The 21435-nt window shown below is 42.7% G+C and overlaps 1 protein-coding gene across 1 annotated transcript in view; it reads left to right on the top strand.

The window, feature by feature from the left end:
• LOC126272560 (UDP-glycosyltransferase UGT5-like) overlaps positions 1 to 19238 on the top strand; it is a 127734-nt gene extending 108496 nt beyond the window's left edge. Inside the window, exon 7 of the mRNA XM_049975482.1 lies at positions 15365 to 19238. Within this exon, the coding sequence (XP_049831439.1) occupies positions 15365 to 15653 (289 nt within the window). The 3' untranslated portion in view covers positions 15654 to 19238. The remainder of the gene's footprint in view (positions 1 to 15364) is intronic.
• Positions 19239 to 21435: the final 2197 nt, after the last annotated feature.

Genomic DNA, 21435 nt, shown 5'->3' with positions numbered 1-21435 from the left:
ATAACAGTATTCCTCATCATAGTGAATGTAGCTTAGTATTAGAAGAGAAAAAATTCTATGAAACAGCACACAGAGACAGGAAGAAAACAAATACACAAGGGTACACAAACACATAGTGGGATAACACAAGGAAAGGACAGGGTTTGTTTTACTGTACAACAATGAAAATCTGCAGTTACAAAGGAAATTCTCTCTATGATTACGCGCTAGCAATAAACAAAGGCTACACTAACTACACAAACTACAAGAAAAAAAATCAGAAGTTTCCATTGAGGTATCCTCGGCTAAGGGTCGACATATGAAACGTCCCCTTTGAAAAATTATACAAGACTGTGCTTAAACTGACACACAATAGTTTTTAGCGCAACGCAATCTGACTTTCAATAATCCCTACAAGAGAATGGCCCTGACTAACACTAACCTATATGTTTCACAAATCACTTACCTCACAAAAATCTTCGTTACTCGAACTACTGCAATACAGCGAGCGCCACTACTACCAACTAACTAAAAGATTCAAACTACGGAAATCACTAACTACTGATAGGCACAGTTAGCAAATAAAAGATTTTAATAGAGAACAAACAATGTATTTACCTTTATAGTCATAATATATATAGCAGTTCATGACACCAATTCTTACAAATTTCAAAACTCCGCCATCTCTCTCCCCATGTCCACCACTGCTGGCGGCTCACCTCCAACTGCGCAACGCTACGCGCTGTTAGCATCCAGCTGCCGCTGCCCAACACTACAATGGCAGACAACAATGCAAACTAGCCACAGACTGCCCACAGCACAGCCAGTGATTTTTCATACCGAGCGCTAAGCGGCGTTACCAATAAGAAAACCTAAACAGTTTACTTACAACACACTTTGACAAAAAGAAGGGATAGGCTGATAGGACAGATTTTCAGCCGTCAAGAAACGGTCAGTTTGAAAATGAAAGTAAGTGTGTGAGGGTAAGAATTATAGACGGAGTCGCAGCTTGAATGCAGTAATCAGGTTGAAGTGAATGTAGGATGCGCCAGTCATGCAGAGATGAAGAGGTTTGCACAGGACTGACTAGCATCGAGATATTCATGAACAGCACAACAGCAACATCAACAACAACAACAACATGAAGGGGCATATGGTGCGCACGCTGTACTCCCGGCCGCTGTCGGGTAAGTAGGCTCTGACTAGGACCTCGGTTGCAGCTGCGAGGCTGACTGTACCCCACCAGAGAACAGTGTTTGCCGGCGTCGGGTACTGAACAAGGGAGCGTGGGATGGCAGTCAGACGCGTCGACCGCCGAGCTACGGCCCGTATCTATGAGGGAGGGGGGGGGGGGGGAGAGTGGCAAGCCGTACGGCACAATTTCATGGGGCGCCAAATTCATATTCTTCGAGAAGAAATATTGTTCCACAAAGCACCTAGCATTCAGCGCAATTGGTTCAAATGGTTCAAATGGCTCTGAGCACTATTGGACTTAACATCTGTAGTCATCAGTCCTCTAGAACTTAGAACTACTTAAACCTAACTATCCTAAGGACATCACACACATCCATGCCCGAGGCAGGATTCGAACCTGCGACCGTAGCAGTCGCGCGGTTCCGGACTGCGCGCCTAGAACCGCGAGACCACCGCGGCCGGCACCGCAATTGGTCTATTGATTGTTCAACTGATGTTGAAACGCATCCCTGTTGGTTTTTGAGCATTTTTGAACACATTGTAAGTTGATTCCTGGACGAATCATTGGTTTCTATTGTCTCACAGAAGAAGGTGTAATTTGCTGAATGTTGTTGTTGTTGTTGTGGTCTTCAGTCCTGAGACTGGTTTGATGCAGCTCTCCATGCTACTCTATCCTGTGCAAGCTTCTTCATCTCCCAGTACCTACTGCAACCTACATCCTTCTGAATCTGCTTAGTGTACTCATCTCTCGGTCTCCCTCTACGATTTTTACCCTCCACACTGCCCTCCAACGCTAAATTTGTGATCCCTTGATGCCTCAAAACATGTCCTACCAACCGATCCCTTCTTCTAGTCAAGTTGTGCCACAAACTTCTCTTCTCCCCAATCCTATTCAATACCTCCTCATTAGTTACGTGATCTATCCACCTTATCTTCAGTATTCTTCTGTAGCACCACATTTCGAAAGCTTCTATTCTCTTCTTGTCCAAACTAGTTATCGTCCATGTTTCACTTCCATACATGGCTACACTCCAAACAAATATTTTCAGAAATGACTTCCTGACACTTAAATCTATATTCGATGTTAACAAATTTCTCTTCCTCAGAAACGCTTTCCTTGCCATTGCCAGTCTACATTTTATATCCTCTCTACTTCGACCATCATCAGTTATTTTACTTCCTAAATAGCAAAACTCCTTTACTACTTTAAGTGTCTCATTTCCTAATCTAATTCCCTCAGCATCACCCGATTTAATTGGACTACATTCCATTATCCTCGTTTTGCTTTTGTTGATGTTCATCTTATATCCTCCTTTCAAGACGCTGTCCATTCCGTTCAACTGCTCTTCCAAGTCCTTTGCCGTCTCTGACAGAATTACAATGTCATCGGCGAACCTCAAAGTTTTTACTTCGTCTCCATGAATTTTAATACCTACTCCAAATTTTTCTTTTGTTTCCTTTACTGCTTGCTCAATATACAGATTGAATAACATCGGGGAGAGGCTACAACCCTGTCTCACTCCTTTCCCAACCACTGCTTCCCTTTCATGCCCCTCGACTCTTATGACTGCCATCTGGTTTCTGTACAAATTGTAAATAGCCTTTCGCTCCCTGTATTTTACCCCTTACCTTTAGAATTTGAAAGAGAGTATTCCAGTCAACATTGTCAAAAGCTTTCTCTAAGTCTACAAATGCTAGAAACGTAGGTTTGCTTTTTCTTAATCTTTCTTCTAAGATAAGTCGTAAGGTCAGTATTGCCTCACGTGTTCCAACATTTCGACGGAATCCAAACTGATCCTCCCCGAGGTCCGCATCTATCAGTTTTTCCATTCGTCTGTAAAGAATTCGCGTTAGTATTTTGCAGCTGTGACTTATTAAACTGATAGTTCGGTAATTTTCACATCTGTCAGCACCTGCTTTCTTTGGGATTGGAATTATTATATTCTTCTTGAAGTCTGAGGGTATTTCGCCTGTCTCATACATCTTGCTCACCAGCTGGTAGAGTTTTGTCATGACTGGCTCTCCCAAGGCCGTCAGTAGTTCTAATGGAATGTTGTCTACTCCGGGGGCCTTGTTCCGACTCAGGTCTTTCAGTGCTCTGTCAAACTCTTCACGCAATATCGTATCACCCATTTTGTCTTCATCTACATCCTCTTCCATTCCCATAATATTGTCCTCAAGTACATCACCCTTGTATAAACCTTCTATATACTCCTTCCACCTTTCTGCCTTCCCTTCTTTGCTTAGAACTGGGTTGCCATCTGAGCTCTTGATATTCATACACGTGGTTCTCTTCTCTCCAAAGGTCTCTTTAATTTTCCTGTAGGCAGTATCTATCTTACCCCTAGTGAGATAAGCCTCTACATCCTTACATTTATCCTCTAGCCATCCCTGTTTAGCCATTTTGCACTTCCTCTCGATCTCATTTTTGAGACGTTTGTATTCCTTTTTGCCTGCTTCATTTACTGCATTTTTATATTTTCTCCTTTCATCAATTAAATTCAATATTTCTTCTGTTACCCAAGGATTTCTAGCAGCCCTCGTCTTTTTACCTACTTTATCCTCTGCTGCCTTCACTACTTCATCCCTCAAAGCTACCCATTCTTCTTCTACTGTATTTCTTTCCCCTATTCCTGTCAATTGTTCCCTTATGCTCTCCCTGAAACTCTGTACAACCTCTGGTTCTTTCAGTTTATCCAGGTCCCATCTCCTTAATTTCCCACATTCTTGCAGTTTCTTCAGTTTTAATCTACAGGTCATAACCAATAGATTGTGGTCAGAGTCCACATCTGCCCCTGGAAATGTCTTACAACTTAAAACCTGGTTCCTAAATCTCTGTCTTACCATTATATAATCTATCTGATACCTTTTAGTATCTCCAGGGTTCTTCCACGTATACAAGCTTCTTTCATGATTCTTAAACCAAGTGTTACCTATGACTAAGTTGTGCTCTGTACAAAATTCTACTAGGCGGCTTCCTCTTTCATTCCTTAGCCCCAATCCATATTCACCTACTATGTTTCCTTCTCTCCCTTTTCCTACACTCGAATTCCAGTCACCCATTACTATTAAATTTTCGTCTCCCTTCACTATCTGAATAATTTCTTTTATTTCATCGTACATTTCTTCAATTTCTTCGTCATCTGCAGAGCTAGTTGGCATATAAACTTGTACTACTGTAGTAGGTGTGGGCTTCGTATCTATCTTGGCCACAATAATGCGTTCACTATGCTGTTTGTAGTAGCTTACCCGCATTCCTATTTTCCTATTCATTATTAAACCTACTCCTGCATTACCCCTATTTGATTTTGTGTTTATAACCCTGTAATCACCTGACCAGAAGTCTTGTTCCTCCTGCCACCGAACTTCACTAATTCCCACTATATCTAACTTTAACCTATCCATTTCCCTTTTTAAATTTTCTAACCTACCTGCCCGATTAAGGGATCTGACATTCCACGCTCCGATCCGTAGAACGCCAGTTTTCTTTCTCCTGATAACGACATCCTCCTGAGTAGTCCCCGCCCGGAGATCCGAATGGGGGACTATTTTACCTCCGGAATATTTTACCCAAGAGGATGCCATCATCATTTAATCATACAGTAAAGCTGCATGTCCTCGGGAAAAATTACGGCTGTAGTTTCCCCTTGCTTTCAGCCGTTCGCAGTACCAGCACAGCAACGCCGTTTTGGTTAATGTTGCAAGGCCAGATCAGTCAATCATCCAGACTGTTGCCCCTGCAACTACTGAAAAGGCTGCTGCCCCTCTTCAGGAACCACACGTTTGTCTGGCTTCTCAACAGATACCCCTCCGTTGTGGTTGCACCTACGGTACGGCCATCTGTATCGCTGAGGCACGCAAGCCTCCCCACCAACGGCAAGGTCCATGGTTCATGGGGGGGATTTGCTGAATGACGAACACTAACTTCACTTAACGAAGGTTTATTCAGCACTTGCACATACAAGAGCGCGGAGCGAACTCCCCCCGTCCAGAACAAACACGGTATATAAACAGTTACAGAACATTACAGTACAATGATTCTTGACATTTGTGTTCAAAAAGGTTCAAATGTGTGTGAAATCTTATGGGACTTAACTGCTAAGGTCATCAGTCCCTGAGCTTTCACACTACTTAACCTGCATTATCCTAAGGACAAACACACACTCGAACCTCCGCCGGGACCAGCCGCACAGTACATGACTGCAGCGTCGGAGACCGCTCGGCTAATCCCGCTCGGCTTGACATTTGTGGACAATTCTAGAATGTACTCGAAATGAATACAGAAATTAAAATTTTACAGTTCAGCTGAGTTTCGAATTCACGACCTTCCATGCAACACTCTAGGATCTCATTCACTACACCACGGTAACTGCGCTACTCAGCTTCTTCTGCGATATTGCTCCCTCCTTAAGAGAACTGCGTCTCACTGTTACGTCGTCCTAGTCCGGGAAACGAGTCATCGGTCCTGCAAACTGCGACTCCCGAAGACTGATATTCCCCCTGGGGGAGATTTTCTTAGAACTACCTTTGCCGCTATGCTCTTCGTCACCTTTCCGCTGGAGATTCGAATTTACCCTGGGTTGCAGGATCCTTGTAGGGCTTCATTCGAAGGACGTGGACCGTATCTCTGATCTTTCGTCGTCTTGCGTCGGGGTCGAAATCTTCATAAGTAACATCAGACAACTGTCTTACAACCTTATAAGGTCCACAGTAGCCCCTGAGGAGCTTCTCAGTGAGACCAACCTTCCGAACAGGATTGAATATCACAGACGAGATCACCACCCTGGTAGAGAACAGTGCGGTGGCTCGCGTCATACCTTCGGTGATCGTTTTCTTGAGCCTGCGGAGTTGGGCTAACTGCCGAGTTTCCTCAGCTCTCGTTAAAACCTGGCCGATGTAATCGTCGTCCACGTCATCAGCATGTAACGGAAACACAGCGCCCATCGTCGTTGTCGCCTCACGCCCATGCACCAGGGAAAATGGCGTACATCCATCCTGTGGTGTCTTGTTTGGCGGTGGGCTACCTCGAATGCTTCCGATGTTAACACGGCTTTTGTAATGGCAAAGCATGTTACATAGTCAGTGCAAACAATAAACCATCTATTGCCAATCTAGCAGACGTTGGAGATCGTCCGAGGAGGTCATCCCCAACACGTTGGAAAGGCGTTTCGGCTGGTGGAATTGGTATGAGTTGACCAGGTGGTTTCTGAGGAACTGCCTTTCTCCTCTGACACTCTCGACAGTGCGACACATAGTGACGGACACTCCTAAATAAACCTGGCCAGAAAAATCTTTTGCGGATCCTAACGTATGTCTTAATAAATTCTAAGTGTCCGGCCTCACGTGTGTCATGGAATTTCTGTAGAACATCTAAGCGCATGTGTTTAGGAATCACCTCTTTCCAAACGGATCAAAGTTTTTCTTGCAAAGTAATCCATTAACTACCTTAAATTGTGCTTTCAAATCCTCCGACTGTTTTAAGGCAAGCATAATTTGAGATATCTTGGCGTCCTTCTTCTGCGCCGGCCGCGGTGGTCTCGCGGTTCTAGGCGCGCAGTCCGGAACCGTGCGACTGCTACGGTCGCAGGTTCGAATCCTGCCGCGGCAATGGATGTGTGTGATGTCCTTAGGTTAGTTAGGTTTAAGTAGTTCCAAGTTCTAGGGGACTAATGACCACAGCAGTGCTCAGAGTCATTTGAACCATTTGAACCTTCTGCTTAGCAGAGAGATCCTGGAGTGCAACGAGACAGTCACTATCTTGATGGTCTTGCGCAGGGTTTCTTGAGAGACAGTCGGCATCTTGGTGTTTTCTTCCACTTTTGTACACCATGGTAATGTCATACTCTCGAAGACGTAGTGCCCACCTGTCATCCTGTTGGATCCTTAAGAGCTGGCAACCAACAAAGTGAGTGACGGTCTGTAAAAACTGTGAATGGCCTTACATAGAGATACTGTAGAAATTTGCACATAATCCAGAGGGACATAAACATGTCGGCAAAACAGGCACATCTACATCTACATGGATACTGTGAAAATGACATTTAAGTGTCTCGCAGATGTTTCATGGAACTGCCTTCACAATTCTCTGTTATTCCAATCTCGTATAGCGAGCGGAAAGAACGAACACCTACATCTTTCTGTACGATCTCTGATTTCCCTTATTTTATCATGATGATCGTTTCTCCCTACGTAGGTCGGTGTCAACAAAATATTTTCCCACTCGGAGGAGAAAGCTGATAATTGGAATTTCGTGAGAAGATTGCTCCGCAACGAAAAACTCCTCTATCATTTCAGTGACATTCTCTCGCCTATTTGGCGATAATACAAAACCTGCTGCCCTTCTTTGAACTTTTTCACTGTACGCCGTCAATCCTATCTGGTAAGGATTTCACACCGCGCAGCAGTATTCTACAAGGGGACGGGCAAGCTTAGTGTAGGCAGTCTCCTTAGTAGGTCTGTGACATTTCTTCAGTTTCCTGCCAATAAAACGCAGACTTTGGTTAGCCTTTCCCACAACATTTTCTATGTGTTACTTCCAATTTAAGTTGTTCGTAACTGTAATACACAGGTATTTAGTTGAATTTAAAGTCTTTAGATTTGACTGATTTATCGAGTAATCGAAGTTTAACGGATTCCTTTTAGTACTCATGTGGATGACCTCACACTTTTCGTTACTTAAGGTCAATTGCAAATTTTCGCACCATACAGATATCTTTTATAAATCGTTGTGCAATTTGTTTTGATCTTCTGATGACTTTACTAGTCGATAAAAGACAGTGTCATCTCAAAACAATCTAAGACAGCTGCTTAGATTGTGTCCCAAATCGTTAATATAGGTAAGAAAGAGCAAAGGGCCTATAACACTACATTGGGGAATGCTAGAAATCACTTCTGTCTTACTGGAAGACATTCCGTCAGTTACTACGAACTGTGACCTCTCTGACGGGAAATCACGAATTCAGTCACATAACTGAGACTATATTCCATAAGCACGCAATTTCACTGCGAGCGGCTTCTGTGGTACAGTGTTAAAAGCCTTCTGGAAATACAGAAGTATGGAAACAACTTGAAATCCCTTGTCAATAGCACTCAGCACTTCATGCGAGTAAAGAGGAAGTTGTGTTTCACAAGAACGATGTTTTCTAAACCCGTGTTGACTGTGTTCTTCGAGGTAATTCATAATGTTTGGACACACTATATGTTCTGAAATCCTGCTGCATATCGACGTTAACGATATGGTCCTGTAATTTAGTGGATTACTCCTACTACCTTTCTTCAATATTGGTGTGACCTGCGCAACTTTCCAGGCTTTGGGTACGGATCTTCCGTTCAGCGAACGGTTGTATATGATTGTTTAGTATGGAGCTAATGCATCAGAATACTCCGAAAGGAACCTAATTGGTATACAGTCTGCGCCAGAACACTAGCTTTTATTAAGTTATTTAAGTTGCTTCACTACTCCGAGGATACCTATTTCTGCGTTACTTATGTTGGCAGCTTTTCTCGATTAGAATTCTGGGATATTTATACTGCTTCTTTTGTAAATGAATTTCGGAAGGCTGTGTTTAGTAACTGTGCTTTGGCAGCACTGTCTTCAATACTATCTCCATTGCTATCGCTGAGAGAAGGCATTGATTGTGTCTTGCCGCTAACATACTTCACATACGACTAGAATCTCTTTCGATTTTCTGTTAGGCTTCGAGACATAGTTTCGTTGTGGAAACTGTTACAAGCATTGAAGTCCACTCTAAATTTCAAGCTTCTGTAAAAGATCGCCAATCTTGGAGTATTTTTTTTTTTTTTTAAACAGTGTTCTGATTCGTTTTGTGTACCAAGGAGGTTCAGATCCGTCGTTTGTTAATTTACTTAGTACAAATCTCTCAGCTGCTGCCGATACTATTTCTTTGAATTCATGCCACATCTGGTCTACACTGATATTAATTTGAAAGGAGCCTAGATTGCCTCTCAAAAGTGTCAAGCGAATTTATATTTTATTTTTTGAGTATCTATATTTTTCGTCTATTTTTGGAGGATTTGGGGGTTACAGTATTAAATCTCGCTACGATCACTGTTCACTAATCCCTGTATCCGTTTTGATGCTCGTTATTAACTCAGAATTATTTGTTGCTAACAGGGCAAGTGTATTTTCACAACCGTTTACTATTCGCGTGAGCTCATGAACTACCTGCTCGAAATAATTTTCAGAGAATGCGTTTAGCACAATTTCGGATGATGTTCTATGCGTACCTCCGGAACTAAAGGTCTTTTTGCCAACATCTCGAGGGTAAATTAAAGTCACCACCAAATATAATTGTGTTTGAAACCAAACTCAATTTTCTTTGAACCTTTCAGCAATGGTATCGTCTGAATTGGGAGGTCGGTAAAAGCATACAATTATTATTTTATTCCGTTTGCCAACAATGACCTCTGCCCATACTAACTAACAGGAAGTATGTACTTCATTTCGCGACAATTTAAACTACTTCTGACAGCAACAAACACGCCACCGCCAACAGTGTTTAGCCTATCTTTTCGGAACACCGTTAGGTTCTTCGCAAACATTTCGGCTGAACTTATATCCGGCTTTAGCCAGCTTTCAGTGCCTATAAAGATTTGAGCATCAGTGCTTTCTATTAGCACTTGGAGCTCTGGTACTTTCCCAACACAGCTACAACAATTTACATTTGTTATATCGATGGTTCCTGTATCTACGTTTTTCCTGTGTTTGGTCTGCACCCTTTGTGACTGAAGCCCTTTTTGTGTTTTCCCGAGACCCTCTAAACTTAAAAATCGCTCAATCCACGCCACTCAGCCCCTGCTACCTGTGTAGCCGCCTCCTGCGTATACTGGACTTCTGACCTATTGAGCGAAACCCGAAACCCATCCACCCTATGACGTTAAGTCAAGGAATCTGCAGCCTACACGGTCGCAAAACCGTCTGAACGTCTTATTCAGACTCTCATCTCGGCTCTGTATCAGGGGTCCGCAATCGGTCCTGTCGGCTATGGTGCAAATGGTCAGCTCTGCTTTCATCTCGCAAGCAAGACTGACAGCCTTTACCACTTCTGTTAGCCGCTCGAAACCAGAGAGAATCTCTTCTGATCCAAAGTGACACACATCATTGGTACCGGTTTGAGACACCACCTGCTGCTCTTCATGGCATCCGGAAGGACCCGTCCCATGTCTGGAATGACTCCACCCCTCCACCCAGTAGGCACGTGGAGTGCACACTGGCTTTCTTCCCATTCTTGGCAGCCATTTGCCTAAGCGGCCCCGTAACGAGCCTAACGATGAAGATCCCAACTGTCAATAATCCCACCGTCTGCAATTGCCCGGATCTTGCAGGCTGAGGGGTTTCCTTTGAAACAGGGCAGGTGTCGTCATCTGATTCAGTGACAGTGTTAGCCACACACTAACCGGGGAGGCCTTACGTGTGCTCCCTGGGAAGTATTGCACCGTCTGATACGCCCTGGGGCGACCTCTCACTCGACCACAGGTGAGGGGCCAACCTCAGTGCGAGCAGTAACTGGGTTGGCCACCGCTGAGGACCGATGGGAGGACTCTGACGGGCTTGACGTCCGTTGGACCCCCATGGCCGGCCCACAACAGTGGTGCCCATCTACTAAAGTCTCAAGCTGTTTATTTGAAGCCATCACAGCCTGAAGGTGAGACTGAAGTGTCACCAACTCTGCTCGCATCCGCACAAAACAATCACAGTCCCTATGCATACTAAAGAATGTGGGAAACTAAACTACCCAGATAATCAAACTATCGGCACTGTGTCTAGTCAATTAGTTTAATACGCAGAGTTTCAAAAACCTAGCTACCGAAGCACTCAGCTGAGACTATACAATTCGCCCTGATTAGGGAGTTGTAATATATCACAAAATCGATTTATTTTCCGATGCAAAAGAAAACGCGAGAACTGTGGTTATTAGATATTAAATTAAGATGCATAAACTCAAGAAAGTAAACTATTAAAGCACACAGATGATATTACAAAATTCGATCCTGGTTAGGAACTCGTAAAAGTCACAAAATCGGTTACTTCCCTGTTGCTGCGTGTGCCTAGGCCTGCTGTTGCTGCCTGACAGGTTGAGTGAAAGAATCCTACACGAGGACTCACTAAGACAGTCCAAGGACAGGTTGTCTTAATCTCCGCAAGCCTCAGATGTAAAAACACGACCAGTTATACTGTACGCGTCTTATACAATCCTCTACCGATTCACTGATTAAATTGAGATATTTCTGGAATCTTAGTAAAACTGAGGGGTTCTTACAAAAGTTACAAGATAAGGAGAGTGTGTAAGTCGAACAGAGGCGAGTGGGGAATCATTCTAATGACGGCACGGAGAGCAAGGGGGCATAACCAATGTGATGTAAGACTGATAGATGTGGCCCAGCGCCTTGGTACAAGCATGTCGCAGATGGCGAAGCTGGTCTGCTGTTCGTGTACTACTGTCGTGAGCTTCTGTGGAATGTGGCTGCAGGACGGACTAATCACGAGTAGGTGACAAAGCGCTGAATGTCCACACGTTAACACCAAACGTGGATGTCAGAGGCTTGAAGTAAAGAATGGTATGCTGCGATCAATGAGAAGTACCGCGTCCCATTACAATGGCGGTGCAGGAAAATGTGTTTCTGAGAACGCCGTTCAGAGCACATTGTTGGACATGGGGTTCCACAGCAGGCGAACCTCAAGTATTCCCATGATGAGTAGGCGACATCGGCAATTACCATTTCAGTGGGCACACGACCATCAACACTTTGCTGTGGATCAACGGAAGCGTGTCGCCTGCTGGAATGAATCGCGTTTTTGTTACACGAGGTAGATATTGGTGTCTGGGTATGTTACGATGCCGGCAAACGGCTGCTCAAAACATGCGCTACGCCTCGGCCGTTCACCCGAGTTGGCAGTATTGTGCTATGGGGGACCTTCACTTGGGCTTCCATGGGAAATGCGGCGCAAATCGAAGGAACGCCGTTCAAATATCTGGCCGTAACATTGCAAAGCGATATGAAATGGGCGGACCGGTGTGGCCGAGCGGTTCTAGGCGCTTCAGTCTGGAACCCCGCGACCGCTACGGTCGCAGGTTCGAATCCTTCCTCGGGCATGGATGTGTGTGATGTCCTTAGGTTAGTTAGGTTTAAGTAGTTCTGAGTTCTAGGAGTCCCATAGATGTTGAGTCCCATAATGCTCAAAGCCCTTTGAACCATTTGATATGAAATGGAACGTGCATGTGAGGATTGTGACAGGACAGGCGCATGGTCAATATAGGTTTACTGGGTGAAGTTTAGAGAAGTGTGGTTCTTGACTACTGCTCGAGTGTCTGGGATCAGTAATAGGTCGGACTAAAGGAGGCGGGCTGCTAGATTTGTTACTAATGGGTTCGAACAGCATACAAGTGTAGTGGAGATGCTTTGGGATCTGAAATAGGCATCCCTGGAGGGAAGGCGACGTTCTTTTCGAAGAACACTATTGAGAAAATTTAGAGAACCAGCATTTGAGGCTGACTGTAGAACAATCCAACTCTCGCCAACATAGATTTTGCGTAAAGACGACGAAGATAGGTAACAGAAGAGATCATACGGAGCTATATAGACAGTCGTTTCTCTCTCTCTGTGTCTACGTATGGAGCGGGAAAGCAAGCGTCTAATAGTGGTACAGGGTACTTTCAGCGATGCACCGAACTGTGGCTTGCCGAATATGTATGTATGAATATATGAACCATGACAAACATTATTGTGGACCAGGTGTGTCCCTTCACGATTGATATATTTCCCGATGGCAGCTGCCTCTTGCAACTGCATAACTGTTCATGTCGCAAGGCTACAATCATCATACAGTGGTTTGACTTTTTCTTGTGGCAGTTTACTAATACACAGCGCCACCGTTTCAGATCCGGTCCAACTGTCTCGGTGGAAAAGTGAGAGGAGACTCAAAGCAACGGCTGAGTGACTGCCGAGCATAGCAACTTGAAGGTGTGGCGGAGGACCGACCTTTAAGTTCCGTGCCATCCTCAGACGGTGGAAATACAGAGGAGGGGTGCAGTAATGCGCCAACTGTACGGTGAAGGAAAAAAGTGGGTGGACGAGAACAGGCCACTGCTAGTGACTCTACGAAAACGGACAGAAGAACGTGGTCGTACTGAGTGGTTTGACGAGAGTGATAATGAAGAAGTCTCGTTGATGTTTTGCCCACCAAATTCGCCCAATGATCTCAATACAGCCTGGATGTATAAGTCTGGTCTCTGAATACAGAACTGCAGCGTGTCTGCAAATACACGTGCTTAGCATCGTCCGCCATATTATAGTTTGGCAAACAAATTTCCATCGGTCTGCATGTGACAAAGAATTGCAGACTGATTTCTTGTTTTGAACTTTATGTCAACATATGAAGTAATAGGCTTATGAGGGAGAGGAAAAGTATTTTCTTTTCTATTCTAGTGACATTTCCTAGCAACCATGTTGTAGTTTGGCAAGAAACGAAATATGAGCATCTATGGCTGGCACAACAGAATGGGTGAATTTCAACATCCAGGCAACATAGATATCACTGAATCTGTCTGTCTACATCTGATGGAACACGTCTGAAACTCTGTCAGCTGACAGCTCCGCGGACGCGAAACAACCGGCCTGCTAAGTATAGGAACTGCGTTATCTGTGCGTGGGCAGCCGGTGGCACATACCTCCGGAAACCGACCGAGGAGTTTTCAAATTTATTACACGCAAATCGCTCCAGCATTGCGCCCCTGAGGTCCGCCTCCACGGACCTCGCCTGCTACCAGTACCTGCTCATGAATATCACTGCCTTCGTGCTTGCAGCGTCGTGCTGAACTGTACAACAGATGTCGTATAAGTGCTGTATCGCATAAGCAGATCTGTGTGCGACTTGTCCGCCACGATAACTCGACGGCTTATATACACTACTGGCCATTAAAATTGCAACACCGAGAATAAATGCAGATGATTAACTGGTATTCATTGAGCAAAGATATTATACTAGAACTGACATGTGATTACATTTTCACGCAATTTGGGTGCATAGATCCTGAGAAACCAGTACCCAGAACAACCATCTCTGGCCGTAATAACGGCCTTGATACGCCTGGGCATTGAGTCAAACAGAGCTTGGATGCCGTTTACAGGTACAGCTGACCATGCAGCTTCCACAGGATACCACAATTCATCAAGAGTAGTGACTGGCGTATGCTGACGAGCCAGTTGCTCGGCCACCATTTACCAGACGTTTTCAGTTGGTGAGAGATCTGGAGAATGTGTTGGCCAGGGAAGCAGTCGGACATTTTCTGTATCCAGAAAGGCCCGTACAGGACCTGCAACATGCCGTCGTGCGTTATCCTGCTGAAATGTAGGGTTTCGCTGGGATCGAATGAAGGGTAGAGCCGCGGGTCGTAACACATCTGGAATGTAACGCCCACTGTTCAAAGTGGCGTCAGTCCTAACAAGAAGTGACCGAGACGTAACCAATGGCACTCCATACCATCACGCCGAGTGATACGCAAGTATGGCGATGACGAATACACGCTTCCAATGTGCGTTTACCGCGATGTCGCCAAACACGGATGGGCCCATTATGATGCTGTAAACAGAACCTGGATTCATCCGAAAAAATTACGTTTTGCCATTCGTGCACCCAGGTTCGTCGTTGAGTACACCATCGCAGGCCCTCCTGTCTGTGATGCAGCGTCAAGGGTAACCGCAGCCATGGTCTCCGAGATGAAAGTCCATGCTGCTGGAAACGTCGTTGAAGTGTTCATGCATATGGTTGTTGTCTCGCAAACGTGCCCATCTGTTGACTCCGGGATCGAGACGTGGCTGCACGATTCGTTGCAGCCATGCGGATAAGATGCCTGTCATCTCTACCGCTAGTGATACGAGGCCGTTGGGATCCAGCAGGGCGTTCCGTATTACCCTCCTGAACCCACCGATTCCGTATTCTGCTAACAGTAATTGGATCTCGACCAACGCGAGCAGCAGTGTCGCGATACGATAATATTCACGTCCGTCCCTTGATTGTTGATACTTTTCGTTTCCTATTTCCTGAATGTGAAAAGTATCATCATTGAGAGCTACCTGTAATTTCGTGATATTCCAACTTATGCGAAACAAGTATAACGAAGAAGATACGGCTGTTTCCTGTGTGGGGTTCAGTTCGTTGTTTCTGTTGCAGGTTCCGCGAACGCGCCAAGCACCGGTCGCAGCTGTTCCGGGACCGCCCCCGGCCGCCGCTGGAGGAGGCGGTGTACTGGGTGGAGTATGTCATCAGGCACCGGGGGGCGCCGCATCTCAGGTCCGCCGCGGTGGACCTCGCCTGGTACCAGTACCTGCTCATAGATGTCGCCGCCTTCGTGCTGGCTGCGTTGTGCTGCGTCATATCAGCACTCTACCTCTTCTCGAAACTAGTGCTGCGGGTCTTATTTCGAGGGCAGGAGAAAAACGTCAAATTAAAACCGACATAACAAGTACCTCGAGAACTTCACAGGTTAGCGCCTTTGCGGAACAACTTCGGTTTCGTTTTGTAAAAGTCCTGGTCCCGGCACAGTGAATAACCGTAGTTCCTGTTGCGAAAATTCTATACACTTATCTATAGTAGAGGAACAATTGCGTGAACGCAGTCGATTCTGAAGAATGCTGTTGGTGTGATTGAGCATGTGTCTAAAGAATGCTTTGCATTCCATCGTGTGATGTTTCGGAAGTACACATAAACAGATTTCACTAGTCATTCAGCGTATCATCTCGTTTTAAATGCGTGGGAAACATATTTTTCCCAGTTGAGAATTCCTCTGTTTGATACTGGGACGTTTGACAGAAGAAAAAACCGCGACTTTGCAATAGGCCTCATAGAGAATCGCTCTGTTCCTTTCAACAGGGAATTCAAAGTAAAAAAGTAATAAATAATCCAAATACAATGATCGCTATCCATCGCATCGGCTGCGATCGGTAGCGACATAGGCACACTGTACATACAGAGCGAGTCATGGATTTCAGTCTGTAGACACATACGTCAGATGTATATGTATATATATTTTATCTGAGACATAATGTCTGATTGTTAAACTGGATATACCGGGTGATCAAAAAGTCAGCATAAATTTGAAAACTGAATAAATCACGGAATAATGTAGATATAGAGGTACAAATTGACACACATACTGGGAATGACATGAGGTTTTATTAGAAAAAAAAATACAAAAGTTCAAAAAAGTGTCCGACAGATGGCGCTTCATCTGATCAGAATAGCAATAATTAGCACAACGAAGTATGACAAAGTAAAGGTGATGTTCTTCACAGGAAATGCTCAATATGTCCACCATAATTCCTCAACCATAGCTGTGAACAGCACTATAAAGCATGTCCGGAGTTATGGTGACACATTGACGTCGGATGTTGTTTTTCAGCATCCTTAGAGATGTCGGTCGATCGCGATACACTTGCGACTTCAGGTAACCCCAAAGCCAATAATCGCACGGACTGAGGTCTGGGGACCTGGGAGGCCAAGCATGACGGAAGTGGCGGCTGAGCACACAATCATCACCAAACGACGCGCGCAAGAGACCTCTCACGCATCTAGCAATACTTTTTTTGTTCTAATAAAACCCCACGTCATTCTAAGCTTGTGTGTCAATTTTTACCTCTCTATCTACATTATTCCGTGGTTTATTAAGTTTTCAAATTTATACTGACTTTTTCATCACCCAGTAGTTCCCATACCTCGGTTGTGATCAAGGTTTCCGCACAGGTTTCGTAGGATTGTAACACAAACGATGGAACATAAAATCCCACCCTTCTAAATGTTTCTGGTTCCGAGTCCGTCCATTGCTCCACTACCATCTCGGCTGAGAAGACTCTAAGTCTACAATGTACTCAGTATCGAACCGAACTCTGTGTACTTAGGGATAGAAAATGAAGAGTGACAAGAAAAAGGCAACAAAAGTAAGAAATATGTTTCTTTTTAGTGCAGAAATCTTCCACATAGGTAATTATTTCAAATAGTGCCATAGTTTTTCGATTTACAGTTAATGAATTTTTACATTCCCTAAAAACGAAGACCATTGTTCCTTGCGTGGGAGTATAGATCTGAGTACAATATAGAGTCTCTCTCTTTTCTCCATGGTCTCCCTCAAGCATTAGACCAATTGGTCCTTCTCGACTTCTGATTCACTCATCTTCTGTTGAGTCACCAAATTTCATTCTTCCTCTAGAAATATATTGCAGCAGTTGTTTTGCACCACTTTCATCCCTCATTCTTTCTATATGTTCTTTCCATTCCTTAATCCTTTCATTTAAATTGTAAATTCCTACACTTCTCCAGATGATCTAGTTTTTTCATTCGCCTCGTCTTGTTACTGCCTGGACTGTTCTCAAAAATCTCATGTCGGCTGCTTGGAGTCGGATAATGTGTGCTAGAGTCATAGTTCACTTTTCTCTCTCATACATTCCATAGTGAACTGCAATAACTTTATAAAATTGTAGCATGGTGTCCTTTCGTACTTTTGATAGCACCATACATCACATTAAATCTCTAAATATTTTTTTCATTATCCACTTTTCATTATGTCACAGCCCAAGAATCTGAAGTTGTTAACTTGTTCAATAATCTTTTAACATCAGTTTGCATCATAAACGCTGTGAGCCTTGGAATGCCGTAGACTTCGTTTTATCTCTCGATATGCTTCAATTACGTTTCATTACTGTTTTAAACAGTACACAGAGTGCTCTCTGTAATAATATACTGAACGAAATTGTAGCACTGCTGTAATATTTGCATACACAGCAAATTAAAAGTATTTAACAACAAAAGTACATTACTTCAATGCATGTTTGAATCAGAGTTGAATGACGCACAAGGCTTGTACAATACAAATTTGTAGAGTCATTTATGCTTAAAGATTTATTCTCAAGATAAATATTGTGATTCTGCATAAGGAGTGGCTAAGTCGTGTGAAAACGAAAAAGGTAACAAGTAATCAAATAAGACGAAAAATATTCATTTCCAGAAGTGGTGGCAAGATATTGATCACAGTTGCTGTTCAGCCCTGGTGAGGAACGAATAGCAATGGAAAGCTCAGTAATGCGTGTACTGTTGTGTTGAGTGAGTAGATGTACACTCAAAAAGTCTTACGATAATTACTCTACACAGTCTTCCTGCTTATTATACAGTGTTAATAGAAGATAGCAGTTGCTTTGAGACTTAACACCACGTGTTATTCTGATGTGAGACCCATTCTCAGATGTAGCTGCACAGTACCTGTCTACCTGCAACACCTGAATGAAACTCGTATCTTATTACATTGTGGATGTCAAAAACACTGTGGTCGCTCTCGCCCACCTGAAGCTGTAACGAAAGTCGCGCTGGCAGAAGTTCATGTTAGCACATGAGCATCACACTATACAATGAGCTAAGAATTAATAAGATGAACCACGCTGAAGAAATATATGGTAGCATAAGTGAAATTTTTCTGTACATTTCCACTTCTTGAAACCACTGAAAGCTGATCCAGCAATTTGCTGTAATAATAATATGAAACTTTTAACAAAAGTGAATGTGGTCAAAGAAGGTACAAAATGCTCCAACTTGGGTACATGGGTACAAGTACTCACCTATTTGACGCTCTCATCTTGGAAATGGCATTAAAATTATGTAGTGAAATGCTGAACGCCAACCATAAGGTGATAATTGTAGTATCGACTTTATAACTCTTCTTATGCGAGTAGTTAAACATTAGTCTCAGGGCATTACAGATATTTTTAATTTCAGGGCTTTGTTATCCACTTCAGATAAGATTCCATATATGTGGAATACTGGATTTCAGAAAAATATAGACCGTTCTAAAACAAGTACTTTGTATGTCAAATATGAAATGCAAAGTCTACAGCTCCAGCAAACAATACTGAACACATGATACAATATTCCTTAATGTTGTATACTTTCCTCACCATAAAAATAATTTTCTCTGGTTGTTTTTCAGAGCTGATCACATACGAACTTACAATTTATGGTTGTATAATTCTTGCAAAGAAATTAAAAGCTATAATAATTACAACTTCCTGGTTTATTGAAATTATCTGCTTGATTTTATCTCAGAACTGAATCCTACCTCTCAAAGAGAATGCTGAGCTATGTTTCATTGGATTTACTAGTATATTATCATATAATACAACTGTTGATACATTGTTAAACCATTATCTACACATCCTTGAGATCATTGTTTTTTTTAAAAAAATAAGAAGTTAAAAATGGAAAATGCAGTATACATTTGTCTGTCAGAAAAGGCAATATTTAGTTAAAACAATATTAATAAATTATTTTCATTATGTGTATGAGAGTAAATATCAATGAACTTTCACATATGAATAATTTTTATGTTTCAATCAAACATGTTTTAGTTATTTGCATAGGCATCATAAGTAAACTATAAAATAGAAATAATTCTTTAACTGCACACATTTTTATAACATCACTTATCTTCTGTATTTGCTATTCTTTTTGTGTACCCCTGCTCTTGTGTAGATATTGGATGATCAAAGTATGAATTTCCAATTAAGTGTAGTTTGACAGTGGGTATAGGAAAACAACAGGTAACATGATAGTGTGGTAATGATAAATAACAACTGTGTAGCTGTAAATAGTTAAATAGCCTAAATATGCACAGGGAAATACCATATAACTCATATGAAACAGTACAAAATCAAACATTTATCATTTATTTCATTGACTACAGATGATACTTAATATTAGTAGCTACGACATGTTTGGTTAAAAACAAAATATTCTGTTGCAGAAGATTAATAATATTTACTATTATGCACATGGTGAACATAACTGAAACACCAAATGTGAAATAATGGCTGCAGGTATTAACAGTGTCAACAAATTAATTAATAAATTTACTTCATTTCTGTCAAACAAAAGATTTATTTGTGCTGTGTTGATGTATCATTTAACTGATCTATCTCATTTGTTTTAAACAGAAAAAGTCAAGTTTACTGCAAGGATGATTAGAAGTGATATTAAGGTTGAAATATGTATAATTCGTTCAAATTTGTTGTAGATAAGCCTGATTTATCCAAATTCTAGTTGACTAAACGTAATATATGCTAGAATTAAGACATGAAATACGGTATGCAGTTTCCTTCTCATCTTTAGAGCACCTGAAACGATGAAAGTAGTACTCTTCTCTCCACTGAATACACATTGAAAAACGATTCCATTTTAATTCTTCATTGTAATATATTGGAAAATCCGCCTCAGTTGCGAAAATTTTCTGGTCTTTACCTAGGTTTCGGCTAGAATAATCTAGCGTTTTTCAGAGGCATAAAATTACTATAACATGCCAGAGTAAAGCACAGTCAACATTAAAAATTAAAACGTATAGTACCATGGTACCATATCGAATTAAAGTTACGTCACTGAAGTCCAGGCCCAGCATCACTTCACCACGTCAACCGACCGCAAATGGGTCGTGCCAGTCGCACTATCCTCTGGGTCCTCAGTGGCTCAGGTGGATACAGCGTCTGCCATGTAAGCAGGAGATCCCGGGTTCGAGTCCGAGTCCGAGTCGGGGCCCACATTTTAAACTGTCCCCATTGACTTACATCAACGCCTGTATGCAGGTAGTGGTGTTCATCTCAGTGTAATTTCATTCTAACAAACTGTGTGGTCACCGATAGTATCTGTTCTTTCGGACATGTCCGAAAAAACAGATATCATCTTCACATATATTTGTGATTGTTATAAAGTACCAGTATAATAACTCATGGTTGCAAAATAGAAACACGAATTCTCTACAGGAGAATGGAAAAACTGGTAGAATCCGACTTCAGAGATTAATTTGGATTCTGAAGAAATGTGAGCACATGCTAAACAAATACTGACCCTACGAATTACCCTAGAAGAGAAGTTAAGGATAGGCAAACCATCTAGAGCATTCCTAAACGTAAAGAAATTTTTTCACAATGTTGACTGGAATTTTTTAAAAATTCTGAAAGTGGCAGTGATAAAATTCAGAGAGCGAAAGGCCATTTACAACTTGTGCAGAAACCAGACAGCAATTGTAAGAGTGGAGGAGCATGAAAACAAAAACAGTCGTTGAGAAGGGAGTCAGACAGTGTTGTAGCTTATCGTTGGTGTCATTCAATCTCTATAATGAGCAAGCAGTAAAGGAAACAAAAAAAAAATGGAGAAGAAATTAATGTTCAGGTAGAAGAAATAAAAACATTGACATCTGCCGATACATCGTA

The sequence above is a fragment of the Schistocerca gregaria genome, chromosome 5 (genome assembly GCF_023897955.1).
Source record: "Schistocerca gregaria isolate iqSchGreg1 chromosome 5, iqSchGreg1.2, whole genome shotgun sequence".
NCBI classification, from domain to species: domain Eukaryota; kingdom Metazoa; phylum Arthropoda; class Insecta; order Orthoptera; family Acrididae; genus Schistocerca; species Schistocerca gregaria.
Note: the sequence above shows the minus strand (reverse complement) of the source record. Positions and strands in the feature narration are given on the sequence as shown.